At 39.2% G+C, this 27,915-nt stretch overlaps 2 protein-coding genes across 2 annotated transcripts in view; one reads left to right on the top strand and one right to left on the bottom strand.

Moving 5' to 3' along the window:
* NKAIN2 (sodium/potassium transporting ATPase interacting 2) overlaps positions 1-27,915 on the bottom strand; it is a 1,223,374-nt gene that overhangs the window by 483,826 nt on the left and 711,633 nt on the right. The window lies entirely within an intron of this gene.
* Positions 45-27,915, top strand: LOC142491861 (uncharacterized). Its single transcript, XM_075594679.1, has 6 exons — positions 45-153; positions 1,241-1,293; positions 8,370-8,490; positions 16,996-17,073; positions 17,437-18,279; positions 27,818-27,915. The coding sequence occupies exons 1-6, from the start codon at positions 45-47 to the stop codon at positions 27,913-27,915; spliced, it is 1,302 nt and encodes a 433-aa protein (XP_075450794.1).

Raw genomic sequence — 27,915 nt, 5'->3', positions numbered from 1 at the left:
ACTAAAGTTGAACAAGTTGATGTGTGGATAAAGAATCACTAAAGATGTCCGCAAGAATACAGAAGCGCAGGTCCTATAAGCTGTCAAATTTGAAAGAAACCAAGATCTTATCAGATTCTTCAGCATCACATCCATGCAAAACCTATGAGGAGGGTAAAGAGGAAGCCCAATCCCAGACAGGAATCTAGGACAAAGAACCAGGAGGAAATCTGTTTAACAGTAAAAGGACTGAGAAAAAACTAACCATACTAACAAAAGGACTAAGAGTTGTTCCGACGGTACACTTTAAGAGGTTTAAGTTTACGCTTATATTATGGGAACCATAAAAAAGAGGTATTGAGCCCTACTAATGACTAATGCAATATAAATAAAAAAATTATTTTGATGCTACAATGATATATTTGACTGAAGTCAAGGATATAATGCAACCAATAGGTGGATTGATGAGGATACTCTTTAGTTTCTCATTATGTCAAGCCCCAGACGCTCATTATTTTACTTACAATACTACCAAAAATGTATAATGATCTCAGAAATCCACCGGAAAGACAAATCATTTTGTCTACATCCTCCATTAATCAACCAATCGAACAATACTTTGACTCTTTCCAATAGAGATTAGTCACTAAAATGCAATCTTACATTAAAGATTCATTTGACTTCCTCTCTATATTAAAAGTTTGTAATCTAAAGGAGAGGAAATAATTTCTGGTCACTATGGATATATCAAGTCTGTATACTAGCATAACACATAAGGAAGGCATGGAAGCTATCAGTGGAGCATTACAACAGGACCACAATGGTAATCCCCAAACTGATTTTCTGATAATACTACTTCACTTTGTACTACATAAACACAATTTTTGATGTGAAATACAATATTTACTTACAGATCAAGGATAGAAGAGGACACATGTATACCATACTGATTACAAAAATGACATCTATAGATATTGCATACTGTATATATTGGCAATGTTTTTTATTTTTATTTGGACAGGTACTGAGAAGGAGAGGCTCAGTCATGAAGTTTCTGGATCATCTCAATACATTGAATTTGCTCATACGATTCACCTCTTCTTGGAGCGGACAACAGCTCTCTTTTCTGGATATTCTCATTATGGGGATATTCACACATCCATCTATCACAAACCTACTGATACCAATATAACATTACATGCTAAAAGTTAACACACACCACAAGTGTTTAGATCTTTGCCTTATTTATTCATGTCTAAAGTGGTAAAAATCGGGAGTGACAAAGATGACCTTGATATGACATTAATAGACATGGTAATTAAGGGGTTAAGTTCTCCCGCAACCTTCCTGGTAGGCCTAACCACCCACCAGGGGCCAAGTACCCCCTTCACCCATCCCCTCTACCCCAATAAACCAGGTACTGTGGCTTAACCTCTTCATTGCCTTAGCAGCTAACCGCTAAGGTAATGAAGCTGTTTTAATGTTCAATTTAATTACAGACTATTGAAGCAGTGGGTCTCAGGAGCTGAACCGCATTAATTTCAGCCTCGGGAACCCCCTGTTCCCTGAGTAACAGGCCCCGGTATGGGGTGCTGCTATCTTCCTGCATTGTTTAAATCTCCCACATCACATGACGGGACATTTAAACGCACAGGAGATACTGGCAGCCCATATGCCTGTAACTCGGGAAGCTGGGGTCCCTGAGGCTGAAATTAATGCAGTTCAGCTCCGGAGACCCCCTGCTTCAATACTCTGTTATTAAAATGAACATTAAAACTGCGTGATAGCCTGTAAGAGCTGTGCAGAGAGATGCAGCTCTTTTTGTGCAGCTCTTCCAGGCCGCAGTTTAAGCAAACACAAGTAGTGTGATGAGTATTTGGGGAAACAAACCAAACATAGTAGTGCGATGTTGCATTGTTTTACTGCACTATTAAAAAAATTGTGATTTTTCTTAGTGAATACCGTTTTTACACACATTTCTTATAGTGCGGTAAGAAAATGCAAACCCGCTCGGCAATGCACTGAATTTATCAAAGTTTAGTGAATGAGACCTTATATGTGTATACAGTACACAGTTTTCCTGTGATCGCAAGTCCTTTGACATACCGATACTGGTTGCTACTCATGCGCTGGAACTATATACTTTGAACTTTGTGGAACATTACTCCTTCCTACTGGAACTAGAGGAGTTTTACCTCCAGGTAGCAAGCTACCAGATGCTACTGGACCCTGAGTCGGGTGATGTACAGGGGTGCCTGGGGATTATGTGACACACACTGCTTTTATATTGGCTACACTTGTGAGTGTATTGGGTACTTTTTTGATACATATCATAATGTTGATACCAGCACAGTACAAGAGATAATCACATAAAAGTGGTTTATTGGGTCCAAATGCACACATATGCCCGACGTTTCGGTCTTCTTCAGGGGTGTGTATGTGTGTGTATATATATATATATATATATAGATATATATATATACAGTGTTCGACAAACCTATACATTTGCTCGCCCCGGGCGAGTGGATTTAATCCCCGGGTGAGTAAATATTGGCCCAAGCAGCACACGTTTGGTACTAGGTGGCGAGTAGATTTTTTGTGTGGCGAGTAGATTTTTTGGTGATTTGTCAACCACTGTATATATATATACCCTGTGGAGGGTTTTTGTCACTTTTTTTACTCACCATAACTTAACTCAGTATTATGGTTTAGCCTATCCCATAGCCTCTCTTGCATTTCCAGTAAAATCAACCCCACACTGATGAGACCCATCAAGGTCGAAACAGCTGTCTGTGGGTGGTTTTCTGGGTATGCACTTTAACGCTGGCTGTGCTCAAAGCTGTGACCATGCAGCAAGCTTAAGCCTATAGGGAACCATGTTAAAAATGGTTATTGAGGCAAAAAGTGACACTGTGTGCTCATTTGCATGTCATTTCCCAGAATCCCTTGCTGCAGTGGAAGTGCTGTATGCTGGGTGATAATGGGGAAAGGCGGGGTTGCAGACCTGCCTAAGACATGCAGATGAGCATACAGTTATATGTGCATATTTGCTTTCCTGTGGAGGGTTTTTGTCATTTTTTTTACTCACCATAACTTAACTCAGTATTATGGTTTAGCCTATCCCATAGCCTCTCTTGCATTCCCAGTAAAATCAACCCCACACTGATGAGACCCATCAAGGTCGAAACAGCTGTGTAGCTGGGACTGTGCCCCCTTGGCCCTGTGGCATCGGCTCCTTCGGGAGTCTTAAGCCACTTGCTGCTTTTGGGGGGGCACGCCATCCTGAGCTGTGAGGAGTGATCCTGAGCGAGCGGTTCTGAGCGAGCAGATGCGGAAGTGAGGGGCCGGCACCTTTGAACATATCAGAAACATTAAAAATGGCTATGAGAAACATAGTTTGTCTCGACATTTCTCGTTACATCATAATAAGGACCCATCCTCCCTTAGATTTAAGGGCATTCATACTGTTCCTGTAGGAAGGAGAGGTGAGATAGAATTAAAAATCTCTCTATGCAGGAAACTTTCTGGATCTCCAAGTTAGAATCCCATACGCCTAAAGGGTTAAATGAGGATGTGGATATCTGGTCCCTGTACTGACTCTAGTCTTTCTATGTGCATTTGAAATCATTTGTATTGTTACTAATTCTTTGTTTCCTTCTTTCTGAGTCTATAATAACTTTGTTTTTTGCCATTTGTTGCTTTTATTTGTTTTTTTATTGATTTTTTATTATAAATCAAGTATTATTAATTTTATTGTGATTGTATTAAAAGTAAATGTTTCTAATTGAGCAGCCTTGATATTCAGCTGTATTGTATTGTCATAGTGAATGGTGATTTGCTGATACTCTTTCAGTAATGAACCAATCACAGAGTTTTGAGTGATATATATTCCGAACTATTGTTCTGAGTTTTTTATTCCCTGAAGAAGTGGCCCTTAGAGCTACGAAACGTGTTGGAAGGATACCACTCAACTTTTTATCCCTGTTTAGTTGAGTTCTGAGGTTCGTAAATAGCTTGTGCCTTTGAATCGCATATTTTAAGCTATAAGATCGATTGGCCTCCCTCGGCGCATGCGCCTTGACGTCATCAACCTACGCGGACGCGCAGAGAGGTGTGGAGGCAGGACGGTGCACGCTGCCTCACAGGATTGAGCTGATTACCCCTTTTGGCTCCACCGGGTGCATTGATGCAACAAGCTGGATTCAGAGACTGTGTCAACACACTTACACACTGATACTGTGACTGCTGCTTTACCCCAGCTGATTGTGTGGGAGAGGAAGTGAGATCCTTGATGGGAGAATCCCTTGCAGTTCCTGGTTGCAGTTATTGGTAACAGCTACAGTGTAGCTTCATGTGCCTGATTAATTCTAACCTGATGTACGCATAACCTTGAACCACTTATTTTATAAACACTGTTTTTTACTACTTCACGATGAGCGTTTTGCGCTTTGTTTTGTTTTGTTGTTTGTAGATTTCAGGGTCTTGGGCTACCCTTTACTCAGCAGCAGACGCTCTTCTATATTGGTAACACCAGTTTATTTGAATCACTTATTAACCACAGATTGTTTTTTTGGGTGTGTGTGTTGTATATTCTACCATTATCACTTGTACACTTATATAAAGGTTTATTTTCTTTTGCGCACTTGTTTGTTTGTATTTCTGTTCTATGCTAATATGTCTACAATGATGTAACTGCTACAATAATCCTTCTTTTGTATCAACAAGTGAGTGCCTACTGTCCTACCTTACTGCTTAGTGGAATCCAATTCAATCCAGTAGTCCCCCAAACAGCATTACTGTACTGTAGGTGCACACGAGATACAAAAATATCTAATTTTTGTTGCAACATTGTTGTTTAATATTTGAATGAGTTCAATGACTTCCATTGATCTTTCTGACTGTTTTAAAGCAAGACACAGTTTTTAAAAACAGCCTTTAAATCATTTATAAACTAGAGAAGATATGCAAAATTGTAATCTAACATAGAATAATTGAATCAATCTGACCCTTACGGAGTTATGTACGAAAGTGAAAAAAAGGGCACAATTTTAAAAAGCAGTCAGAAAATCCTAAACACTTCTGCATTTGCATACAGTAGGTCAGGTAACGCTCCAAGCAACATCAAGGTATTTGCATCGCAAAAAGGGGGCATGTTTAGAGGCATGTATACATGTCTACAGTTTTGCTCAGCCATATCAATAAAAAATAAAACAAAGTAAATTGTTCCGTAATTAATTAGTTTTCACACCTATTATTAGCCTGCATTTTTTTTACTGTCATCTCATAGATGGCGGTAGGGGATCAATATTCATTAGATTAGCCACTTACATTCATTACAGCACTTGTAGGTAATGATTGCATTTATTAGTTTAAACATAAATTAGACATAAGCAGGCTGCTTATGTTATTTAATTAAGAAGCATGCCACAGCATGTAAGCGTGAACTATAAAACTGCCTCTAAATAAATATCCCCCTTAGTGCGTAGAAATACTGTGGAGCTGGTTACAGATGAAGTTAAAAAGAGATGTTCACTTCTTATATCATTTTTCCTATTTGCTTTTACCCGTAGCTGTAATTTAGCTCTTTATCCTTCATTTCTAATGGATATGTCTTGTTTTAAATACTTTGTTTTTGATACACAGACATGTAAAAGCAGTAGTCATTAAAATACTCCCTTTCACAGGAGATCAGTAGAAATGACCTTGGCTACAGCTATAAGCTTGGGAAGTATCTATAAATCTCTTTATTCACACAACTTTTTAGAAGTTTCATCTGTTTTGGTACTTCGTTTTTTTTTAAAGCGTTTTTAGTGCCTCTAGACCACATGTAGCACATTGGGGCCCAGATAAACTAAGGGTAGATCCTTATAAGACCATTCATTTTTAAACGTTATCTTAATATAACATATCGATATCCGTAACGCGTATCCCCAAAGGTCCATTGCGTTACAATGTACTCGCACTTACAGAAAAATAGCGGATCAATAAATTTGAATGGACATTAAGCTTACTCATACAGTATGCAAATCATATGGTAATAAAAAGTTTACCTAACAACAGAGATCCTCAGACCTCTTCTATTCATGTTAGCGCATGGGAGTAACTCTACGAGATTTAGCACATTCCAAAAGTTGGCGTTGCCTATATCTAGACCCTATCAAATTTTTTTTTCTTGGAATAGCCTAAAAGCAATGTTATGAGTATGGGACTTAACTCTTTCATTACAAAAAATGTATAAACTCTATAATAAATATATATATTATATAAACTCTATAATAAATAGTGCGTCTGAGATCAGATGCATTGCAAGGAACCCCAACCCTCTCTAATAGCACATTCTGAGATCAGATGCATTGTAAGGAACCCCAACCCTCTCTAATAGTGCGTCTGAGATCAGATGCATTGAAAATTCTTCTGTTTTTGGTACCATTTTCAAATAAACAGAAAATTCCAGGGAACCCTTTATGTATGCTCGGGGAACCCAAGAGTTACTAGGAAGTGGAACCCCTATTGAAAAACATTATATTAGCACATCTCCTTTATCAAACATCCAAATCCACATGCTATTTGTTTCAGTTGCTTGCTACATGGCCTTGTTCTTCTATCATATTTGAACACTGCACTGGTTCTTCTGCAGTGTTGCTGTTACTGAGCCTACCCTCCTCAATTCTTTGTTTTTTGTTTGTTTCTTAATTTGTTACTTTTAATCTAAAAATATAAATGAAATTCAAATGTAATTGCTTTTTTGAAATATTAAAATCATAGTTTAAAAATGTAAGTTAATTATGTTTAAAAAAAGTTTTTTAAATAATATTTTTTGTTATGTTGTGAATCATGGTGACTATTATTGTTTCAAAGAAGGCTGCATTAATGGCCTTTGATTCCACTCACATCAATTATAGACATAGTTAATGTTACGCCTCGTTTTTATTTGTTCAATTAGATTCATAATGATTTTGGATTTCAAGGCTGTGCTACTGGCCTTTGTTTCAACTTTATATGCAATATGTCAAATTGCACCTACAGTATATTCATTTTAAGTGTACACAATTTGGCATGTATATTGGATAATTATGATTTTGAAACAAAGACCTTACAATAACGCTGCCTTTGTTGAAATAAAATAATGTGATTGGATATATTTTCATTTATGATCAATCATAGGCAGTTAATAGTTAATACATTAATTATTACATTAGAGAAATTACGGTTATAGATTTCAAGGCCGAATTTTCTAATTCCTATACAATATGCCAAATTGCATCTATTACCATTTTAAGTTTTCAAAATTTGGCATATTAGATCATTACGAATTTTAAACAAAGGCCATATAATAACGCTGGTAAGGAGAGACATGCGGAGTGACAGCTTGTAAAAATTAGCACGGGAAACCGACATAGTAGAAAAATATGTTGTAGTTTATTAGATCATAGAATAAAGATTGAAAGAAAATGTCCAAAAAAAGACTTCACACGCGTTTCACACCACTATGGTGCTTTTTCAAGGAGTATTGGAATAGAATCAGCGGTCATCTTGTATAGCACCTTTCTATGATGTCACACTAGAGTAAATAAAGAGTCTAATCGAACCTATTGAACTGTTGTTTATCAAAGCAAAAGTCTTAGCAACATGTTGACTACACAGAATTACAAAACATGATAATGAGTGTTTTGGAAAATAAATCCTGTGTGGTGATTTGTTGAATTTCACAGTGGAATTTGATGATACATTTATATTTTTTGTTTTTTCCTCTATGTACATTTATGTCTCTTCATGTTTCAAGTTTTCTGTTACATATGACGTGTTTAGACAAAAACATAATATGTACAATCTCCAGCTCAGTGATAGTTACAACAGTAGTTACAGTTACAGTAGTCCAGATAGTTACAGTAACATATAGAGTTATACATTATACATAGATTTAATGGCTCATTATCTTGGATTGGAGATGTCAATTTTGCTGTTAAACAATTCCCCTGTGAAGTTCAACATATCACCACACATAATTTATTTTCCAAAACACTGTATCATTATCCTGTTTTGTAAATCTGCATACTTAACATGTTGCCAAGACTTTTTCTGTGACGTAAAAGAGTGATTCATTCAATATGTTTGATTAGACTCAGTTGTTTTTAATTTAATTTAATTTAGTGTGAGATCATAGAAAGACACTATATACAACGACCGCTGATTCTATTTCAATACTCCTTGAGAAAGCACCATAGCGGTGTGAAACACGTGTGAGGTCTTTTTTGAATGGTTTTCTTTCAATCTATGTTATATGATCTAATAAAGTACCATATATTTTCTACTTAGTTAGGTTCCCGTGTTCATTTTTGCGAGCGGTCACCCCACATATTTCTCCTTACCTGCATTTCTGTGATTACCAGAGGCATGCCAGAGGGACACAGTTCAAAGGAAAAAACTCCAGCTACACCATTGCAAGCCCATGCATGGCTGCTAGCAGTGAACGGAGAAGCAACACTGGAGATCCCAGGCTCCTCACAGGAGGTAATGTGTTAACATTACCCTCATAGGGCCAATATTAGTATGTATTTTCTTGAACATTATAATAAAATACAATTTCAATATCAATACAATCATATCAATAACAATACAAGTCCCTATACATCTATATATTATATCTACTTGAGTTCAAATGGAATCCAGCTCAACTTCCTTGTGCACAGGGCAGCATTTTTCTCATCTTACAATAATGCAGCCTTTGTTGAAATTAAACAGTGTGATTGATGATAAATGAAATCGATCTAATCATAGACATGGTTAGTAATTATTACAACCAATGTTTCATTATTTATTATATTAGAGCAATCCCGGCTCTTAATTGCCAGTCAGTGTTAGTATTTGTTTCCAGTTCATATGCCATATGCCAAATTGCATCTACTTTCCTTTATCATCAATCAGAGACACAGTTATTAATAATAATGACTGGTCGTTACATTTTACATTTTCATTGTGATTTTTGTATTTCAAGGTTGTGTCCACTAACAATTTGTAATCATTGAAAAGAATATGCAATATGTCATGTCGCATATTATTTAATTCATTAATCATTCATTGATATATTAGCTAACAGTAAGAACTATTAGTCATAGTAGTAGATTAGTTAAATTACTACTTACTAGTACTCATTATTGATGTATTACATCAAACACACTGTAGTGGTACTATACGTTGTTGGTTGTTGAAGAATAATTATATTAAAACCAATAATTTTAAGATTTTAGCATGCAATTAGAAAAAGATTTGTACCACTTGGCTGCCTACTGTAACAAAATGATAATTCACTCTCCTGGGTTTCTTGGAAGGGGGGGGGGGGGAGGATGGGGGTGCATACTTATATTTTGGTATCTTCTTGATATAAAGGTACACTGAAGTCTGATATCAGATTACACGATAAGGCGTAGGAAGGATGGACTGCTTTGTATTTTGAGTACATTTTTGGATTTCTCTCTCTCTGTCTCTCTCTATGATTGTCCTAGGCATTTGACATAGGAACGGGTGGATCCTTCATCAGTTGTCTCCATCTGAGTCAGTCAGTACAGTATACAGGCAAAATCCCCTTACACCCAAACCCCCCAATACATATAAAAATTCCCCCAAGCAACCCAATATTATAACAATACCCCCCATGCCCCCCAATATATATAAAAATACAGACTTACCTTATCCGGCCGGTACCGGTGTCTGAGGGGGTCCGCTGGCTGGGTGGGGCCCGGAAAACACTGTAGATTTCCCCTGACCTCTGGCCGGTTGTGGCCGGGCCCTGGCTTTCAGCTGGCTGCAGGACCTTTCTTCTCTCTGTCCCATGCGGCCGAGCTTCCACTGCTAGCGCGCAACGGGGCTCTCTGACATCAGCATGCGGCGCGCCAGAACCTGGGCCAAGCTTACTTCTGGCGTGCTGACATCAGAGGACCCCGTCGCGCACGGTCAGTGGAAGCTCGGCGGTGTGTGACAGTGAGAGGAAAGGTCCAGAGAGCCGGGGCCCGGCCGCAGCCGGCAGCAGGGCCTGGCCAGAGGTTGGGGGAAATTTGCTGTGCCGTCCGGGCCACCCCCCAGAACATCGGCTCCGACTGTCCCCTGACCATTGTAGCATGGCTGTTAATTTTAAGTTAACACCTTTAGCGATAGACTTTGCAGCACAGTCATTGTATTGAACAGGTTTAAGAAAAACCACAGTCAATTATGTTTGTCCCCTAATAGGAATTTCCCTTGCAGGATTAAGGAGATTTAACCAATTAACCAGATCCTTAAAGTCAAGGGATCTGTGATAAAACTTTTTGAAACTCTCTTGAAACAATGCTTTATATTGCAACATGTTCTTTCTAGTGCTTTTGTGAGTATTGGACATATAAAAGTATCATGGTCATTATAATTTACATAGTGTTTCCACTAACTATCAGTGCAATTAACTGAATACATGCATGTGGGATAGAGTATAAAGGTGTATTTTCTTCTTTCCCTGCAGGTTGGTCACTTAAACCCTACACCATGGAGATCATTCACGAATTAACAAAGTAACATAGTAACATAGTAACATTGTAGATGAGGTTGAAAAAAGACGTGTTCATCAAGTTCAACCTATGCTAAATTTAGACAACAGATAATTTATCCTATATCTATACTTACAGTATATTGATCCAGAGGAAGGCAAACAAAAAACCCCAGTGACATATCATCCAATGATATCTCATAAGGGGAAAAAAAATTCCTTCCCGACTCCCAGAATTGGCAATCGGATTACTCCCTGGATCAACATTCTTCTAATGTTTACTTATTTAGTATATCCCTGTATACCTTTCCTTTTTCAAAACATGTCCAACCTTTTTTTTTAAATAAAATCTATTGTATCTGCCATCACAGTCTCCATGGGTAATGAATTCCACATTTTAACTGCCCTTACTGTAAAGAACCATTTTCTTTGTTGCTGGTGAAATCTCCTTTCCTCCAACCTAAAGGATGACCCCGAGTCCTTTGTACCATCCTTGGGATAAATAATTATTTTGAAAGCTCCTTGTACTGTCCCCGAATATATTTGTATATACTGTAGTTATTATATCACCTCTTAGACGCCTCTTTTCTAATGTCAATAAATCTAATTTAGCTATTCTCTCCTCATAAATTAGATCAATCCCCTTTATTAATTTGGTGGCTCATCTCTGCACTTTCTCTAGTTCCATAATGTCTTTTCTAAGGAGAGGTGCCCAAAATTGTACTCCATACTCAAGGTGTGGTCTTACTAATGCTTTATAAAGGGTCATAATTATGTTTACTTCCCTTCCATCCATTGCCCGTTTAATGCAAGATAAGATCTTGTTTGCCTTTGCAGCTACTGCATGATTTTGGGCAGTATTGCTAAGCCTGCTGTCTAACACTAGAGAAATACCCCGCAATACCCCCGCTTTAGCTTAGTAATAATAATGTAATGGTGATGGTGCTGATTAGGGCAGAGATAATACAACAACTATAGAGAAAAGGGACGCCAATTATATAGCACTCTCTCACCTAATTGGACGATTTCTGTGAGAATTAAAATATAATTTATTTTGAACATACAATAAAATATAGGACTTTAAAATACATAATTAAACAGCGCATTTGAGATCAAATAGGAGTATAAGAACCCTGGATGGCAAACAATGCTACATACAGTGTATTAATAATAGACACTGTCCTTAGTGGTATCTATATAAAGATACTCTGCTAAGGGAAAGGGTGAAGGGGAGAATAATTTAAAAAGCCATGATTAAAATGCCAGCAGCTGCCTAGAGTAACAATTGGTTCACCATCAATACACAGTGTGTAGCACTAGGATCACAGTATGTGAGCAGTGGGGTGTATTAGCAATTAACCACACACCCACAATCTGGCAGAGGTGCACCAATCTAACACGAATAGGCAAGGTTTCTTGATAGTCAAAAGTTGCCTACTACAATAAAGTAAATACAGTAATTTGTAACCTTGTAAGGTAAGGTAGGTACGTGCGTGTGAATAACACAAACTGACGTGTAGGCAGAGATCTCTGATTGATAGATCAGTGCGAACACTAATACTCTTGATGGCAAACAGCTGTGTGGTTAGTAAAGGCACTGTTTGGACTCCTATGCCTTGTAGTGCAAAAATAAGATTCACCGCTCAACTATTAGTATCCTAATGTTAATAGAACTTAAATGAAATGCAAGTTGCATAAGGAGTAATAACAAATTGCACAAGATCGATCAGAAGGGATCCAAAGTACTTTGGATTCCTTTGGATCAATCTTGGAGAATACTGTGTAAGCAGAAAGTAGCAATGTTTTCTAAATAAAGAACCCTGCAGCTAGAAAGTGTTCCGTCAATATAATCATAGCAAGGGTGAGGCACCCCAGAGGTATAAATCAGCTCTCTGAGAAGAACACCATAAAGTTAACTACAAAATATATACCTAAATAACCCCAGGGTAGGGTTATTCTAAAGTGATGGTGAAGTAGGGTATATGGCACTAATGTAGGTATGGAATGTATTCCGTTTTTTTAAAGTGCAAAGACCAGTTGTGCCTAATAACTTGTTCTATTCTCCCCTTAGAGAAGGGCTCCGTAAGACCATTGGGTCAGCCATAGCGAAAACTGTGCGGGAGCAGAGCAGCGGGAGTCCTGCTGTTGGGGGTCTATGTCTGCGATGCCATTGGTTAGCTCTGTGCATGCACGTTCACAGGTGTGCCGACGCGCGCATTTTGCTAGGGAATGCTTTGGCAATGCCAGTAGGAAGGGGTGTCCAGTAGCAGCAAGTGAGTTTATAAAGCGCTGATGATAGAAGAAATGCGCGCAGTCTTAATAGATCCCCTTGATTCAGAATAGGTGGTCTCCCTCTGCAGCTTTCACTCTCCCATGATCAGCGGGGTAGATACGATACATGCAAATAAAAAAGAAAGCGCAAAAAAGGAAAAGAACACAGTCAATAAAGATAATGACCTTTACTTAAACTTAGTAAAAATACATAATAAAATTCACTTAATAAAATAAGGATTCACATGAACCCACAATGCCACAATAACAATGCACTAGCGGGGGGTCTCTGAATCAAAGCCCCTTGGTCTAATGGTGAAAAAAGTCCTGGGATATGGCTAGATGTTACCAGAGATTACATCGATTTCAAACAGGGATCACACTCCATGCAAAGTTAGGGAAAACACCACAGTGAGCCGAGCACCCATCGTCACGTCCGCTCCCCGCTGCGTGATGACGTCATCTCTACGCATTTCGCGTCATATGATGCTTCTTCAGGAGGTAGCGTCATATGACGCGAAAACACGTAGAGGTGATGTCATCACGCAGCGGGGAGCGGACGTGACGGCGGGTGCTCGGCTGACTGCTGTGTTTTCCCTAACTTTGCATGGAGTGTGGTCCCTGTTTGAAATCGATGTAATCTCTGGTAACATCTAGCAATATCCCAGGATTTTATTCACCATTAGACCAAGGGGCTTTGATTCAGAGACCCCCCGCTAGTGCATTGTTATTGTGGCATTCTGGGTTCATGTGAATCCTTATTTTATTAAGTGAATTTTATTATGTATTTTTACTAAGTTTGATATAAAGGTCATTATCTTTATTGACTGTGTTCTTTTCCTTTTTTGCGCTTTCTTTTTTATTTGCATGAGTTTATAAAGCGCTGTCTGAATTAACCCACTCATTACCCCACACATGCGCAGTTAGTGCAAACATACCAGGTAAGTAATTGTTATTGTATAAATACTGGGTAAAGTAGTATACCGTAAGTCCTTGTAGATAGGATACTACCAAAGGACTTAGGGCCTCATGCAGTAAGCGACGATTATGTGAAATCGGCAAGCTTATCGATTAGTCATGTTATTGGCGTTTTTCCCTCTCCGTATGCAGTAAGTGCCGAATACATTCAAAATCAACCAGAAAACAAATCCGCCCACTCTCACGATGATGAGCCGATCACACACAGGTGTATCGGCGTGCGTGGCGGGGTGCTGTTAGGTTGCACAATCACAAATCTTGCTGAATCAGGCGAAACAAGCATGTTTTTGATTGCGCGCCATATTTAAAGGCAACGTGTACTGCTAATCATTCTCTGTGTTGTTGGGAGTGAGAGAGAGAGAGAGACGCACAGAGCTGGACGATTGAAGATTTGCATATTGACTGAGAGACTTGTTGTGTATTGGGTGAGCTTTGTCCTTTGTTGTTTTGTTTACATCTTTGTCTTGTTTTATATGTGGAAGTGGGTCGTGTGATTGCCTGTACATTTCTTGTCTGTTTTTTGTGAGTGCTGGAAGTATGCCCGCAAAGCGTGGGAAGAGTGATGCTGGTGGGAGTGGGAGTGCTACTCGTGGGAGTACGCGTCGGAGTGAACGTACTGTTCAGGGGAGTGATGTTGCTGGTGCACCGAGTGGTGTTGCTGGGAGTGGGAGTGCTGTTGCTGGGAGTGGGAGTGCTGTTGCTGGGAGTGGGAGTGCTGTTGCTGGGAGTGGGAGTGCTGTTGCTGGGAGTGGGAGTGCTGTTGCTGGGAGTGGGAGTGCTGTTGCTGGGAGTGGGAGTGCTGTTGCTGGGAGTGGGAGTGCTGTTGCTGGGAGTGGGAGTGCTGTTGCTGGGAGTGGGAGTGCTGGTGCTAGGAGTGTGAGTGCTGGTGCTAGGAGTGTGAGTGCTGGTGCTAGGAGTGGGAGTGCTGGTGCTAGGAGTGGGAGTGCTGGTGCTGGGAGTGCTGCTGGTGGCGCAGTTGCTGATGGGGTGTCTGGTGGTGGCGTGCTTGCTGGTGGCCAGCTTTTGGAGGCTCTTCCATTGGAAGAAGGAGAGTCCAGTCAGCACCAGCCAAGCTCTGACCCTAAACCTGCTCGGAAAAAACGTGTGGAGAAGCCACGTAATCCTCGCTTCAATGACCAGGAAAATAGGGCTCTTGTCACTGGCATTCTGGAGCACTATGACAGTCTCTATGGACATTTAGTAGGTAAGTGTAACTTTACATTTATTATTCAAATACATGTGATCCTAGGTCATCTGAGTTTTGTTCATATGCAAATATGGGTACACAATATCTTTCTATGTTCATTAGTGTGGAAACACAGCTTTTTATCATGCCTTACAAGGACAAATAAACACAGGCGGTCAATTTGCCAGAACTGCATACAATATGAATGCAACCTTGCTTACATGTATAGGTTTAGTAGTGAATGCTCATGTGCTGCACATATTACACATAAAACAGCATGTTTGCTATCTCTTGGAACAGCTAGCAGTGTAGGAAACTGGTGCTTATATTATTATTAATTTACCTCATATCTTTTATATGTTTTTCAAGGGCGGACAAGTGCAGCAAGCAAAAAAGAAATGTGGGACACAATAGTCATTGGTGTCAATGCCTGTGGGAATAGTGTCAGGGACAAGTATCATTGTCGGAAAAGATTTGATGATATTAGGTCCAAATTGAAAAAGAAAATACAAGACCAACGCGTGCATGCTACTGGCACTGGAGGTGGGCCCACACCACAACGTCTCATATTGACTCCATTGGAGGAGCTGCTTCGGCCAAAATTACTTACCGTCGTCGTGCAAGGCTTGGCTGGTGACCGTGACATTGGAATTTATCCGTCACAATTTCCAGCAGGTGATAAATATTACTGTACTAGGCGTGTCGTTGCTTACAGTTATTTTGCATATTTACACTGCTTTTTATACTGTCTTCACAATATAAGCATACCTGCATCTATATATGTATATGTCTGATTCTGTATATATATATATCTCAAAATAGACATATATGTAGTAGTCCTACTAAAAGCAGTAACTAATATAGCACGTGCCATTGCGTGCTCATTTACATGTGAATTCCCAAAATGCATAGCTGCAGTGGAAGCAATTGATGGTGGGCGAAGATGGGGAACAACAGGGTAGTACACATGTGTAACACATGTTCATGAGAAATTATTAGTAGCTACAGGTACAGAACAGAAATATGTATCATATTATTGTGTATTTTATTGATTTTACTCCGACAAACATGACATTACTGCCTATTTTAAGCATGCATCAAAGAAATTGCATGTAACGGCCTACAAACATCACTGGCACTAACACATCTATAGTTGCTTATGAAAAGGTCCATTTTTGCTTTATGTCATATACAGACAGCATAATGAGGCACACGTATCATATGTTATGTCATTGTTTTCATAACTTAAACACTGCAGATGACTACTTAGCTCATCTACCATTGTGTTAAAGCAGCTGCAATTAATATCTCATCACAGCATACACTTCAACAGAGGGAGTGGGGTTCAGCACACACACTAATTACAGCCTCATTTCACGGTCAACTTAGTTCACACCATTTGCACCTGTTTCAAGTCATTGAAAGGTGTGGCTGATTAGGCTTTTTGGGGAAGGGAATACCTTTCTTACAACCTGAATAGCACAACTGAAGTTAATCACACTCATTGGAAAGCTTAACTCTAGCTACTAAATGCCCCAACAACTCATTACTTATCAAAGCGTACGTCACACATTAGTTCACTCATATCTATAGTTGAACTACTATGAAAGACACATTATCACACACTGCATGTGTTGTCTTGTTGAGTCACAGCCACATTCAGGTGTGCCACATCTTCGATTAATGTACCACACATATCCTCTACCAAAAACAACACTTTTTGCAATATGACCACCTTCATGATAACCATTGTGAATGGTCATCTCATGATAGTTATGTACATTATGATACTGATATCACTACACAACATATGATTTTTATGTACTCATTTAATCTATTTATCCTCACGCATTACTGCAGAAACATAGTATGTTGTATGTTAGGGAACTCAAAAATTCTAAGTACACAGGCATGTACAGTGTTATTACAACTATTTATGTTCACTTTCACACACATTTTCGGTTAAGGAACTGATGTTGTTAGTTAATCATAAATACAGAACATACAATAAGTGTTTGTTCAATATTTACACATGTAAATGTAAAACTTATGTTATTGTTATATATAGTTGCCCCTGGAGGACATGTGTCACCTGAGATGGAACAAGTGTCTTCACCTGGGTCAGCCAGCTCAACACTACTAGAAGGTGAGTGTATCATTTGCTGGCCATATAATATGTGCTCTTCTATATGTTATGTTGTCATGTGCATTATTTGTTTTGCACATCTTCTTTAAATAGGATTACTTAGTGTCAGTGAAAATTAAGTGTAAGGCAACATGTATTGTGTTAGTGATGTTAATTATCATGTAGGACTTCTGAGTTTAGAGCAACTTTTCATTCATTCATATTTCATACTGAGTCCAAACATTATTCGTAAGTCAAGGTAGTTTTTAATGAGGTTATAAAACGTATGCTAACATGTTAGGTGTTACTTAGGACACAGTACAATTACATAGTAACACAGCATACATTAACATGCCATTTAATAATGTGTACATTTCTTTTTAGAACATCATGGTGATGAGGATGATGAGTATGATGAGGATGACGCCACAGAAGAGACTGAAATACAATCATGTGACCATGAAGAGGTGCCAATAGAAACTGTTGTACCGCCAAATCGTCCATCAACTTCCACATACGATGCAATTGTAGCTTCAGAGGGAAAAATAGTGGACGCAGAAAATCGTCGCCATTCAGACATGATGACAGTGCTGGAAAGGATGATTGGACTGCAGGAAGAAACAGTATCACAATTGGCACATCTCCACAGAGTCTTCATTGAAGTGCCTAAACAGTTGCAAAAAATCAACACCTCATTCGAAGCATTAGTTGTTCAGCAAACACAAGCTAATTACTGGAGAATGACTAATGTACCACAATTCAACACCTCCCAGCCAGGATCTGTTCATGCAGGTCAGTTTTCACCACATTCATCTGAGATTCATTCACCAGGCCCAAATGTTACCGGTCAAGTAGCAGACATTGCTGTGCAGGTTCCTGATGACATCCTACCGCTGCCATCTCTACAAATTCAGCAGCAGACACCTACAAAGGAGGCGACAAAAACAAAACAAGACACACATGAAACAGACCAACCATCACTTGTGCAGTGTCTACCAACTTGCTCACATGTGTCACTGGGCACAAGCCCTGTCCGTGAACAGTCACTACCCAAAAGCCCTGTAGGTGAATCGCTGCCCAAAAGCCCTGTAGGTGAATCGCTGCCCAAAAGCCCTGTAGGTGAATCGCTGCCCAAAAGCCCTGTAGGTGAATCACTGCCCAAAAGCCCTGTAGGTGAATCACTGCCCACAAGCCCTGTAGGTGAGTCACTGGCCACAAGCCCTGTAGGTGAGTCACTGGCCACAAGCCCCGTAGGTGAACAGTCACTGGCCACAAGCCCTGCCCGTGAAGTGCCAGAGGCCACTCAAAGTGGCTCTGTTGTGCCTAAAGTTGGTGGCAAAAGAAAAAGGAAAATTCAAGAGACAACAAGCAGGCCTGTTACTCGCTCGCAAAAGGAACAAAAAAAATAAATGTTATAATTCAGAAAATATGTCTTTGGCCTTGTTTTGTTGACTTCAGATTATCTAATTACTATTGTATGTATGCTGAAGACTGTGTTGTTTCCAAACTTTCAACTATGTTCTTGTACACGTGAAGTTTTGGAAATGTTAACACTCATAATTAATTGTGTTATAAATATTTATGTTGTAATCGTCTGTTCAGTAATGGTCCACCAGGAGCCAGTTGCTAAGTTTAGAGAAGCTGCCATTGACTTTGCAGCAAAACATTGCATTTGGGTGTGTTAATTGATGTAAGAATTGCATATGCATATTAGTCACATGCAATTATTAAAACACCTAAGTAAGTGCAAACATCTTTCTTGTACGTGTACAGCAGGATTATGTGTAAATTATTACTTACCTTTGCCTTGCTTGGCCATTGTAATTTTGTCCTTTAATCAGTTGTGTGTTCGTTTCTATAACATCTCAGAATGTATAATAATATACACACACACACACACACACACACACACACACACACACACACACACTGATTGAGTGTGAGTGTGAGTGTGAGAGTGTGTATATATATATATATGTATATGTGTATATATATATATGTATATATGTGTATATATATATGTATATATGTGTATATATATATGTATATATGTGTATATATATATATGTATATATGTGTATATATATATGTATATATGTGTATATATATATGTATATATGTGTATATATATATGTATATATATATATATATATATATATATATATATATATATATATATATATAGTACTATATAAACTGGTATACACAAACTAATACACTTCATGCTTCCTTGTGAAAACACTATTTTAATAATACAGGCCTAATGTTTGAGAAATATCCTAAGTATGAGACTCTAACAGTATTGTGCTTAAACAAATGTTTATTACTTAATTCAATCATGTTTCTCACCATTTAAATAGGTTTCATACAAGGTATACTTAATGCCATCAATGTTGTGTGTACTCCTGCAATATAAAAAAAAATAAAATATTATATATAAATATATATATTTTTATAAGAGATATATTTATATATATATATATATATATATATATATATATATATATATATATATATACACACGTATTTAAACTCATGCAGACAGGGAGTTAACCAGACTTTCACATACACACAGAAATGTAAGCGGGGAAAAAACATTTCTTTTTGCAGGTGTGTTTTTACTGATATGCCTGGCTAAGAAATATTTTCACACACTGGTCTTTGTTAGTTTTCAAAAAAACACTATGTGAACGCATTCACAGTCTAGGGATGTTTTTCACAAACGAGATAAAAGAAGGAGAAATGTTTCTCCCACAGTCCCATATCACGAACCACAACTGTTAACCCAATTAGACAAACAAATCCAATTGGCGTTTGAAATAAGGAGTCAAAGTAGTTACTTTTGTTGACCTTGACAAGGAAAAACAGGAGTTTGTTAGCCATTCAGCACATTCATTTTGATGAGCAAATAACACAGACCTGCACACAGCTTTTGTGCTACTCAGACATGGCTGATGAATTCGTTAACAATATTAATCCCCTTTTAGGGTATAAGTACATGATCTGTGAAGCCATCTTGAACAGTCGCGGACAGAAAGCAAGCACACGCCAAATCGATGATTTCATTCGAGCAAAATATCCTTATTACCAAGACCGTAAGCATGCACGGAATTTTAATTCCTCAATAAGATTCACTTTATCAAGTAATGACTTTTTTGAACGTGACCAGGATAAGCTACAACACACCTATGGTTTCTGGAAGATTGCCCCGGAAAAACAATTTATCCTGAAAGACGGCACTTATATTGTCGTGAAAGGCATATTTATTCCTAATGGCAATAGCAATGTATCCGCTACTACTGATCCGTTTGAATCGATACGTGCTGCAATATCTGCAGCCTCCATTCCTGAAACCCACATTGTACAAGAACAAAAGTACTATGATTATGTACCAAGCCTTTCAGCTGAAATTGCATTGGAATGGGAACCGGAAGAAATGAACCTACCTCCCGACCAATTATTTGAAGAAAGCAGTGGCGATTCCTATGAGCGCATCCTGGAGGAGATATGTGCCATACTGGATTCAGCGGTTGGGTTAAGCGTGGATGAAAATGGCTTGCATTTCTGGAGCGACCAGTTGCAGCCAGGCGAAGAGTTAATTCTAGAAGAATGGTAAATATAACAATCGTTATGCGTTGACTCTGCGTTTAAATTTTTTTTTTTTTTGTAACCACCATTTTCACTTTCAATGCGTGGATACAGCGTAACATTGCAGACTGCATAACATGTAGCGATCACAAACAAATTGTTTCCTAATACAATATAGTAGGACCTGAAAGAGTAGTACACATTGCTGACGGAATAAATATACGTACTTTCCTATCCCTTTAAACATATTAGCAACATTTTACCATTACTCTAACACATACCTGTTTTGTTATCATGCAACATCTACAACATTGAAAACCGGGTCCACCACGTATGACGTGGGACCCTTGTCATGGGCCAAGGCGTCCTTAAAAAGGATTAGTGATGTAAGTCCCGCCCCCAAGCGACGTGCGCGCCTCAAAGCCTATTGGCTGTCATGTTTTGTTATAGTAACGGTAACTGCAGTGTGTGATGCGTGCGGCTCAGTGTTTGTAGGCGTACCCTGGGCGTTAGCCGAATGTTAATTGAGTGGGAGGAGTGTTAGCGTGCGTTTCACGCTGGCTTAACATGACGTCACACGTATTGCATTTGCGCATTGTGTTATCGGCCGTGCTTTCTGTTCAAACACGTCTGTTTAAAAAGAATACAGATGTACTCGTTTAGAACGAATGTAGTTTCGTCTTCATTGTATTTGAAATAAAGATGTTATGTTTACTGGTATTTTCAACATGTATTGAACGCACAACGTACGCTTTGTTTTGCGCATGCGCTAACAGTTAGTGGAGCCAAGCGTGAAGTGCGTGCGCACACAAAGATGTGCGCGCACATCTTTCAGTATACAGGCAACGTTCACTTCTTATACATAGTTATGCCTGCTACAAATTTAAAGAAACATTACATACTGATGAACAGTTTTACTTCTAACATATAAGTGACTGACGTGTGTATCTACACAATCATATAGAGCTGCGTAACGCGTTGTCACGGATGCATATCTAGTAAGGTGCCATCTTTGACCATCATGTGTTTGCTGTATTTCAGAGATGTCGGGGAAGATACAATCGGATCAATGTATGATTTCAGAAGAGTCTACCTTTATATGAGATGATTGTGAGGAGGAGCCACCGACTACTATACTACATATGGAACTAATTTTATATTGCTTGCAGCGCTTATTAACAAACAATTAAAAATGTGATACCCTTATGCCTATATTGCATAAGCACTTAATTAACATAATGATGTTGCAAAAGAGTGCCTCATGAATTTTTATTGAGTGTTCTTTAATGACTACTATCATTTTATGGCATGGTGTGTTTTATATATAACAACCATTCCCACTCTGCTAACACATTTGTGTATTCTAATATGTAATGGAACGTATGACTGTCGAAACTATGTAACAATAATAATAATAATATGAGCATGTTCATGTATAGGGCTGCTAGTTGTACGCAGCGATTTACAGACACATGTTTCAGCCTGAGGTCCCTGGCCCGTGGAACGTACAAATGTTTTTTTGCCGCATGAGGCACAGGGAGATAAAGTGACTTGGCCAAGGTCACAAGGAGCCCACACCGGGAATTGAACCAGACTCCCCTGCTTCAAACTATCAGTGCCAGTGTGTGTCTTTACTCAGTGAGCCACTCCTTCTCCCAATGTAAAGGACACTTACAACCAAGTAGCCATTTATTTTTAAAATCTCTTGTTACATGGGTATGTAGATAAAATGGTTTGGGACTGTAGCAAATAATGTTACTGGCCAGATGTTATGGTCCCCTCCAATGCATGATGTTCTGAATATGACATCACCATCATGTTATGAAGTACGTTTCTGTGTATATTTCATTAACCTAACTAACTATAGTTTACTGTGTTTATTAATCGTTTAGAAATACATAGTATAGTCAATATGATGATATAAGCTACCATAATAAAGCTGGTGTTATCATTTGTCGGTGTTATACATGGATCCTACACCAATTGATAGAGACACAAACAGTTGTCTTAAAAAGTGTGTCTATGCTAGTGATGAATGTGCTCCCGTAAGTAAACAAATAAGTACAGTTATCCCCTTTTCTCCAACCACCTCTATATTACATTAATGGAAATTATAAGGAAACATACATAAAATGTGATGAAATGTGAGTAATCATTTTGTAATACAATGCACATGAAAGCTCAAGAGTAGCTAAATGCATATACATGATACAGAAAGTACATATATGTAACATTTGTGTTTAAACCAATATGTTGGGTTTTTAGTTCCAATAATTATAGGAAGATTGAGGTAGCCACATCTTATGAGAGATGTCAGCAAATATACATACCATGATCAGTCATACTGGAGATATACCTATAATGCAAAGGAACAATATATAAATTGCAAACATTGACATGCCATCTTCAGTACCGTAAACAACACAGAAAAGTGTGTATTTGGTGTTAAATGTACAACACCATGTATATTTCATGACATTCAAAATGTAAATCAGCCTGGTGTACACATCATATGGATGTACATGTTACACTGCACCAATAACATTGTATGTAAGCATACTAGAAGCATGAATGATTATGGGCATAATATGTGTTTTGTCTTAGCATAAGGAATAACACAATGCTAAAATATTATTGCTTTGTTACCCAAGTTGTATTCACATACACACAACTAAAGTACAATTGAAGAGGGATTATATAACCTGTGCAACAATAACATACCGGTGCCACATCCCTTTGTGCACACAGCAGAGAAAAGAAAGGTGTGCAACCCATATTCATCTGTGTCCTAACAGAAGGTTATATAAAGAAACATTATTGTTAATATAACATAATTAAACTATAAAAGTAGTACTAGGAACATATGAGTTTGTACTTACAAGAAAAAAATGAATTGATGAGATTCTGTCGTGTCTGGCCACCACTGGCTGTTTGTTCATTTTCAGCAGCTACATGGGTGGGATGCTCGTCTACCAAAGCCTCAGCTAGGTCTGACTGTACATTGTGCCTGAGTGCAACATTGTGCAAAATGCAACAGGCAAGGATAATATCAGACACTTTTTGAGGCTTGTATAGAAGAGCCCCACCAGTTCTGTCCAGACACCTAAACCTGGTCTTGAGTAGGCCAAATGTCCTCTCTATAACAGATCTTGTAGATATATGGGCTGCATTGTACCTGTCCTCTGCTTCAGTTTGAGGGTTTAGCACCGGAGTCAAGAGCCACGGCCTAATTCCGTATCCTGAGTCACCTATAATGAATGGAGCACACATAAGCTGACATTAGTGATCAAATTGTACAATGCCAACATTCCTAAATCAACATATGTTTTGTGTTAGAACATGTAAATATGTACTCACCCAGCAGCCAACCAGGTTCAAAATGTCCCTCTTCGAACGCATGGAAGACTGAAGAGTTCCTCAGGATAGAGGAATCGTGACTGGAACCAGGGAACTTGGGTACCACATGCATTATCCTCATCGTGGCATCACATACCACCTGTACATTGAGTGAATGGTAGTGCTTCCGATTGCGGTACACATGCTCACTCTGACTAGGTGCAATCAAAGCAACATGTGTGCAATCGATTGCACCCAGCACAGATGGTATCCCTGCTATATTATAAAAGCCAGTCCTGACTTCCAGCCACTCTGTTGCCTCTGTAGGAAAATGAATATAATTCCTAGCGCGTCTATTGAGTGCATAGAGAAACTGGGTCAAGGCCCGCGAGAATGTAGATTGCGAGACCCCGCCCACTATGCCCACAGTTGTCTGGTATGACGCGGAAGCAAGATAATGTAATGAGCACAGCATTTTAACAAGCCCAGGGACTGCACGACCTCTGGCTGTGAAAAAATCTAAATCCCCCCTTATCTCCTCATAAAGAGCTAAGATTGCTGCTGAACTCAAACGATAGCGACTTACAATCTCCTCCTCACTCATCCCATCTAACAGGGTTCTCTCCCTGTACAGACGCGGACGAGGCACAACTTGTCTCCTCTGTCTTCTCCTCTGATCTCCTGTCCCTCTACCTGTCCCTCGGCCTGTCCCTCTCCCTGTCCCTGTCGTATCCGCGTCACTGTCACTGTCCCTCGGTGTGTCCCTACCTTGCCCTATATCATTCTCTTGATCAGCAAGCATGTCATAGAAAAGAATGTTCCTGCGTCTCCTAAACATTCGCAACATTTTGAAATGAGTAGCTGTGAATGAGCAGGTAATGTGCGTCCTTTAAATAGGTATGTGATGATGTCAGGTGACATAGTAAAATGCAAGGTGTTACATTAACATAATAAAGTACTTCTGTGGCAAGCTGTGTGCACTTGTTGTTCTAAGTATTTGTTGTGTGTATTCTGCAGGGAATGATGATATTTGGCAATGATGTGACGTGAAGCTTTGTACAAAGATTGCTTGCAAATAAATAGTTGCATGTGCAATGCATGTAACACTTGTGAACGCAAGAGTCAGTCATGTAATGAGACAAAAAGGCTGAGATTGACGTGGGAAAAGTTTTGTGTAACATGTGTAATTATCCATGTTATTGTGACATGTTGGCAACAATGAATAGTCGTGTGCATATGCATGCATTTGTGTAAGGAGGATAGTTGGTATAGAATGAGTTTACAAGGTGTCCCAATGATGAATTACTGTACATGTGCGTATAAGTTAGGTTGAAGTGCTTGTAATGCAACGGTTACAATGTAAACATGCAATGTGATTGAGCGTCCAATAAGTGACGTCATGAAAATAGGGAGGACCCAAAAGTATATGTAAACATGAGAATACAGATGTACATGAACGTTTAAAGATGCGTGTCACATTACAAGCATTGTGTAATGTAAAGGAAGATGAATATACTGTGTATGTGTGACATGTGTGACATGTGTGACATCATGTAAATAATTGTCGCTGAGTTGAGTAAAATGTGTGATATGATGTGAGGTTCTCCTTTAAGAGTGTAGTATAGTATTTTCCCTTGCCACATCATCACATGATGAGTAATGTGACCCGCAAATGCTGAAAACATGTAAAAGTCGAATGTTATGCAAATAAGACACGTCAGCTGTGACACAATGCAGGGAATGCCCCCACACTGTAATGCAAATCCCCCTTGTATTGTGAGCAATGAAACGTAAACAGTACTATACTGTTATACGTCCCCGCTCCATTGACTTCCATTGATGTACAGAAGATTTTTTTTTTCTAAGTGCCGTTCCGGCAGCCTTAGCGATCGTTCTCCCGTCCAAAATGCCAACTTTAGTTGGCGGGAGAAATCGGCCATAACATCTCAATTTCGTAGTGCCGATCAGCCCCGATAAGCTGTTTTTTTTTGTTGAATCCAGCCGATTTAAAAAAGTGGCGATCAGTGTCGAAAACAGGCTTATCGGCAGGCGACTGGCCATAACCAAATTATCGGCTCCGAAACCTGGCGATATGAAGCACTTATCGGCGCTTACTGAATCTCAAACCCAATTTTGGCTATAACATGGCCATATTTCCCTTATCAACGCTTACTGCATGAGGCCCTTAATTGTGAATGATGGGTATACTGATGTTGTTTACTGTTATCCTGATCTATATATAGCCTACATGAGGTGGATAAGCGTGGTTAAAATGTATTATCTGTGTCCAGAAGTGCGCAGTCCCTTTTGGTTAAGGTGATAACTGTGATACCAGTGAAAGTGTTAGTCAGTGATACAAGTGGGTTCCAATATGACCACTGTAAAATACCACTGTAAAATACTTAATTCAATAAAGTCAATAAAGATATGTCATTATTTGTCATGATTGTGTTGTCTTTGTATTTTTAAATATCATAGTATTGGTTGTAAACCAAACCAGGTAAGCATAAATAAAGCCTGAAAGTCCATCTTAAAAAATGTGGCCAAAGATACCAAAGAAATTGGCTAAATAAATGGGATAAACATGAAGCCCTCATTAAGCCCTTTGGGTGATGATGCTTGCAGCGTGTGAATCACCTCGCCTTGGACCAGTTGAGAATTGGTCAATGCCTATAAATACCATGTAATTTTGGTCACCATTGTGGCATTGATTAATGTGACTCGCAACAGGGGTGTCCATTTTGTTTCTTATGGTACCTATGTGTACAAGTACACGTTGCTTGAATTGTCTTTTAGTTTTTCCCACATAGATTTTCCCACATGAGCAAATCCCTAGGTAGATCACCCAAAGCACGAAAAGACAGGTACACATGTGTGGACCAATTAGGTGCTCCAGAAGTATACCAATTGCTGGAGAATAACCAATTCCAATAAGTATATTGTGGGTCTTAGGCAAGGCTAACCTGGTAATAGCAGTCTCTTACAATAACTTGGCTCCCCCGGAGCACTATGAGATTAATGTTGAGGGACTCACTCAGGTATAGCCGTCGATTCCGTGCCCGTAGCTGTCTCCTTGATATGTAGCACCGCCAACCCTCGAACGACTCATCCGTCGTGAGGGCGGTCTATGACCGGCGGTGAGGTGATATTCGGCTGCTCCAGCAACCTGGCGTGCGACCGGGAGTAAGAGATGAATGGAAGCACCTCGTGGAGGAGAAGAACGCGATGCACCACCGTGCAAACAGATTGAAGGCTGGTCAGGTGACTTGAAAAAACTTTATTGTTACAAGTGTAACAATAAAGTTTTTTCAAGTCACCTGACCAGCCTTCAATCTGTTTGCACGGCGGTGCATCGCGTTCTTCTCCTCCACGAGGTGCTTCCAGATCACCCAAAACTCTGACAGTTAATAAACTTCATAATTTGATATGTCCGTGAATTATCCCAATTCTGGAATATGTTGGTGGTACGTACATGCTGGCATGCTTTGCATCATTGACAATTGTAGGTGCCTACAGGTTTCGATGGCAACCATGTTCTTACCTGTGTCTCAGTGAAATGGCTGTGGACTAAGATATCCTTTATGTTGCGCGCCCTTCTGCTTACCATGGAGGGGTAGGTATCTATAGCGTCCCTAATATCATCATCTGCTCTGAGGATGTGCCAGTGTTTTTCAAGGATATTTCTTGCCAAGTGCCAGTGCTTGTTGTAAGTCCCAATGAAATGTACCACCTTGTCATCTTTTTGGAAGTCTTGTCAGTGAGAAGATCTTTGCGCGGTAGGTATTTAGCCCTTTTATATGCCTTGTTAATTGTTTTCATGCTGTAACCTCTTTCCTTAAAGTGCTGTGTCAGAATGGAGGCCTGAGTTTCAAACTCGTCAATACTACTACAATTTCTCCTGATCCTCAGGAATTGGCCCACCGGGATACCATGAACTAG

The sequence above is a fragment of the Ascaphus truei genome, chromosome 4 (genome assembly GCF_040206685.1).
Source record: "Ascaphus truei isolate aAscTru1 chromosome 4, aAscTru1.hap1, whole genome shotgun sequence".
NCBI classification, from domain to species: domain Eukaryota; kingdom Metazoa; phylum Chordata; class Amphibia; order Anura; family Ascaphidae; genus Ascaphus; species Ascaphus truei.
Note: the sequence above shows the minus strand (reverse complement) of the source record. Positions and strands in the feature narration are given on the sequence as shown.

Coding starts and splice junctions, on each gene's coding strand:
- LOC142491861 (XM_075594679.1), top strand. CDS start 45: ATGTCCGCAAGAATACAGAAGCGCAGGTCCTATAAGCTGTCAAATTTG. Junction 1,294..8,369: donor ATATGACATTAATAGACATG/GTAATTAAGGGG, acceptor TGTGATTACCAG/AGGCATGCCAGAGGGACACA. Junction 18,280..27,817: donor ACTGGCCACAAGCCCTGTAG/GTGAGTCACTGG, acceptor CTTTCCTTAAAG/TGCTGTGTCAGAATGGAGGC.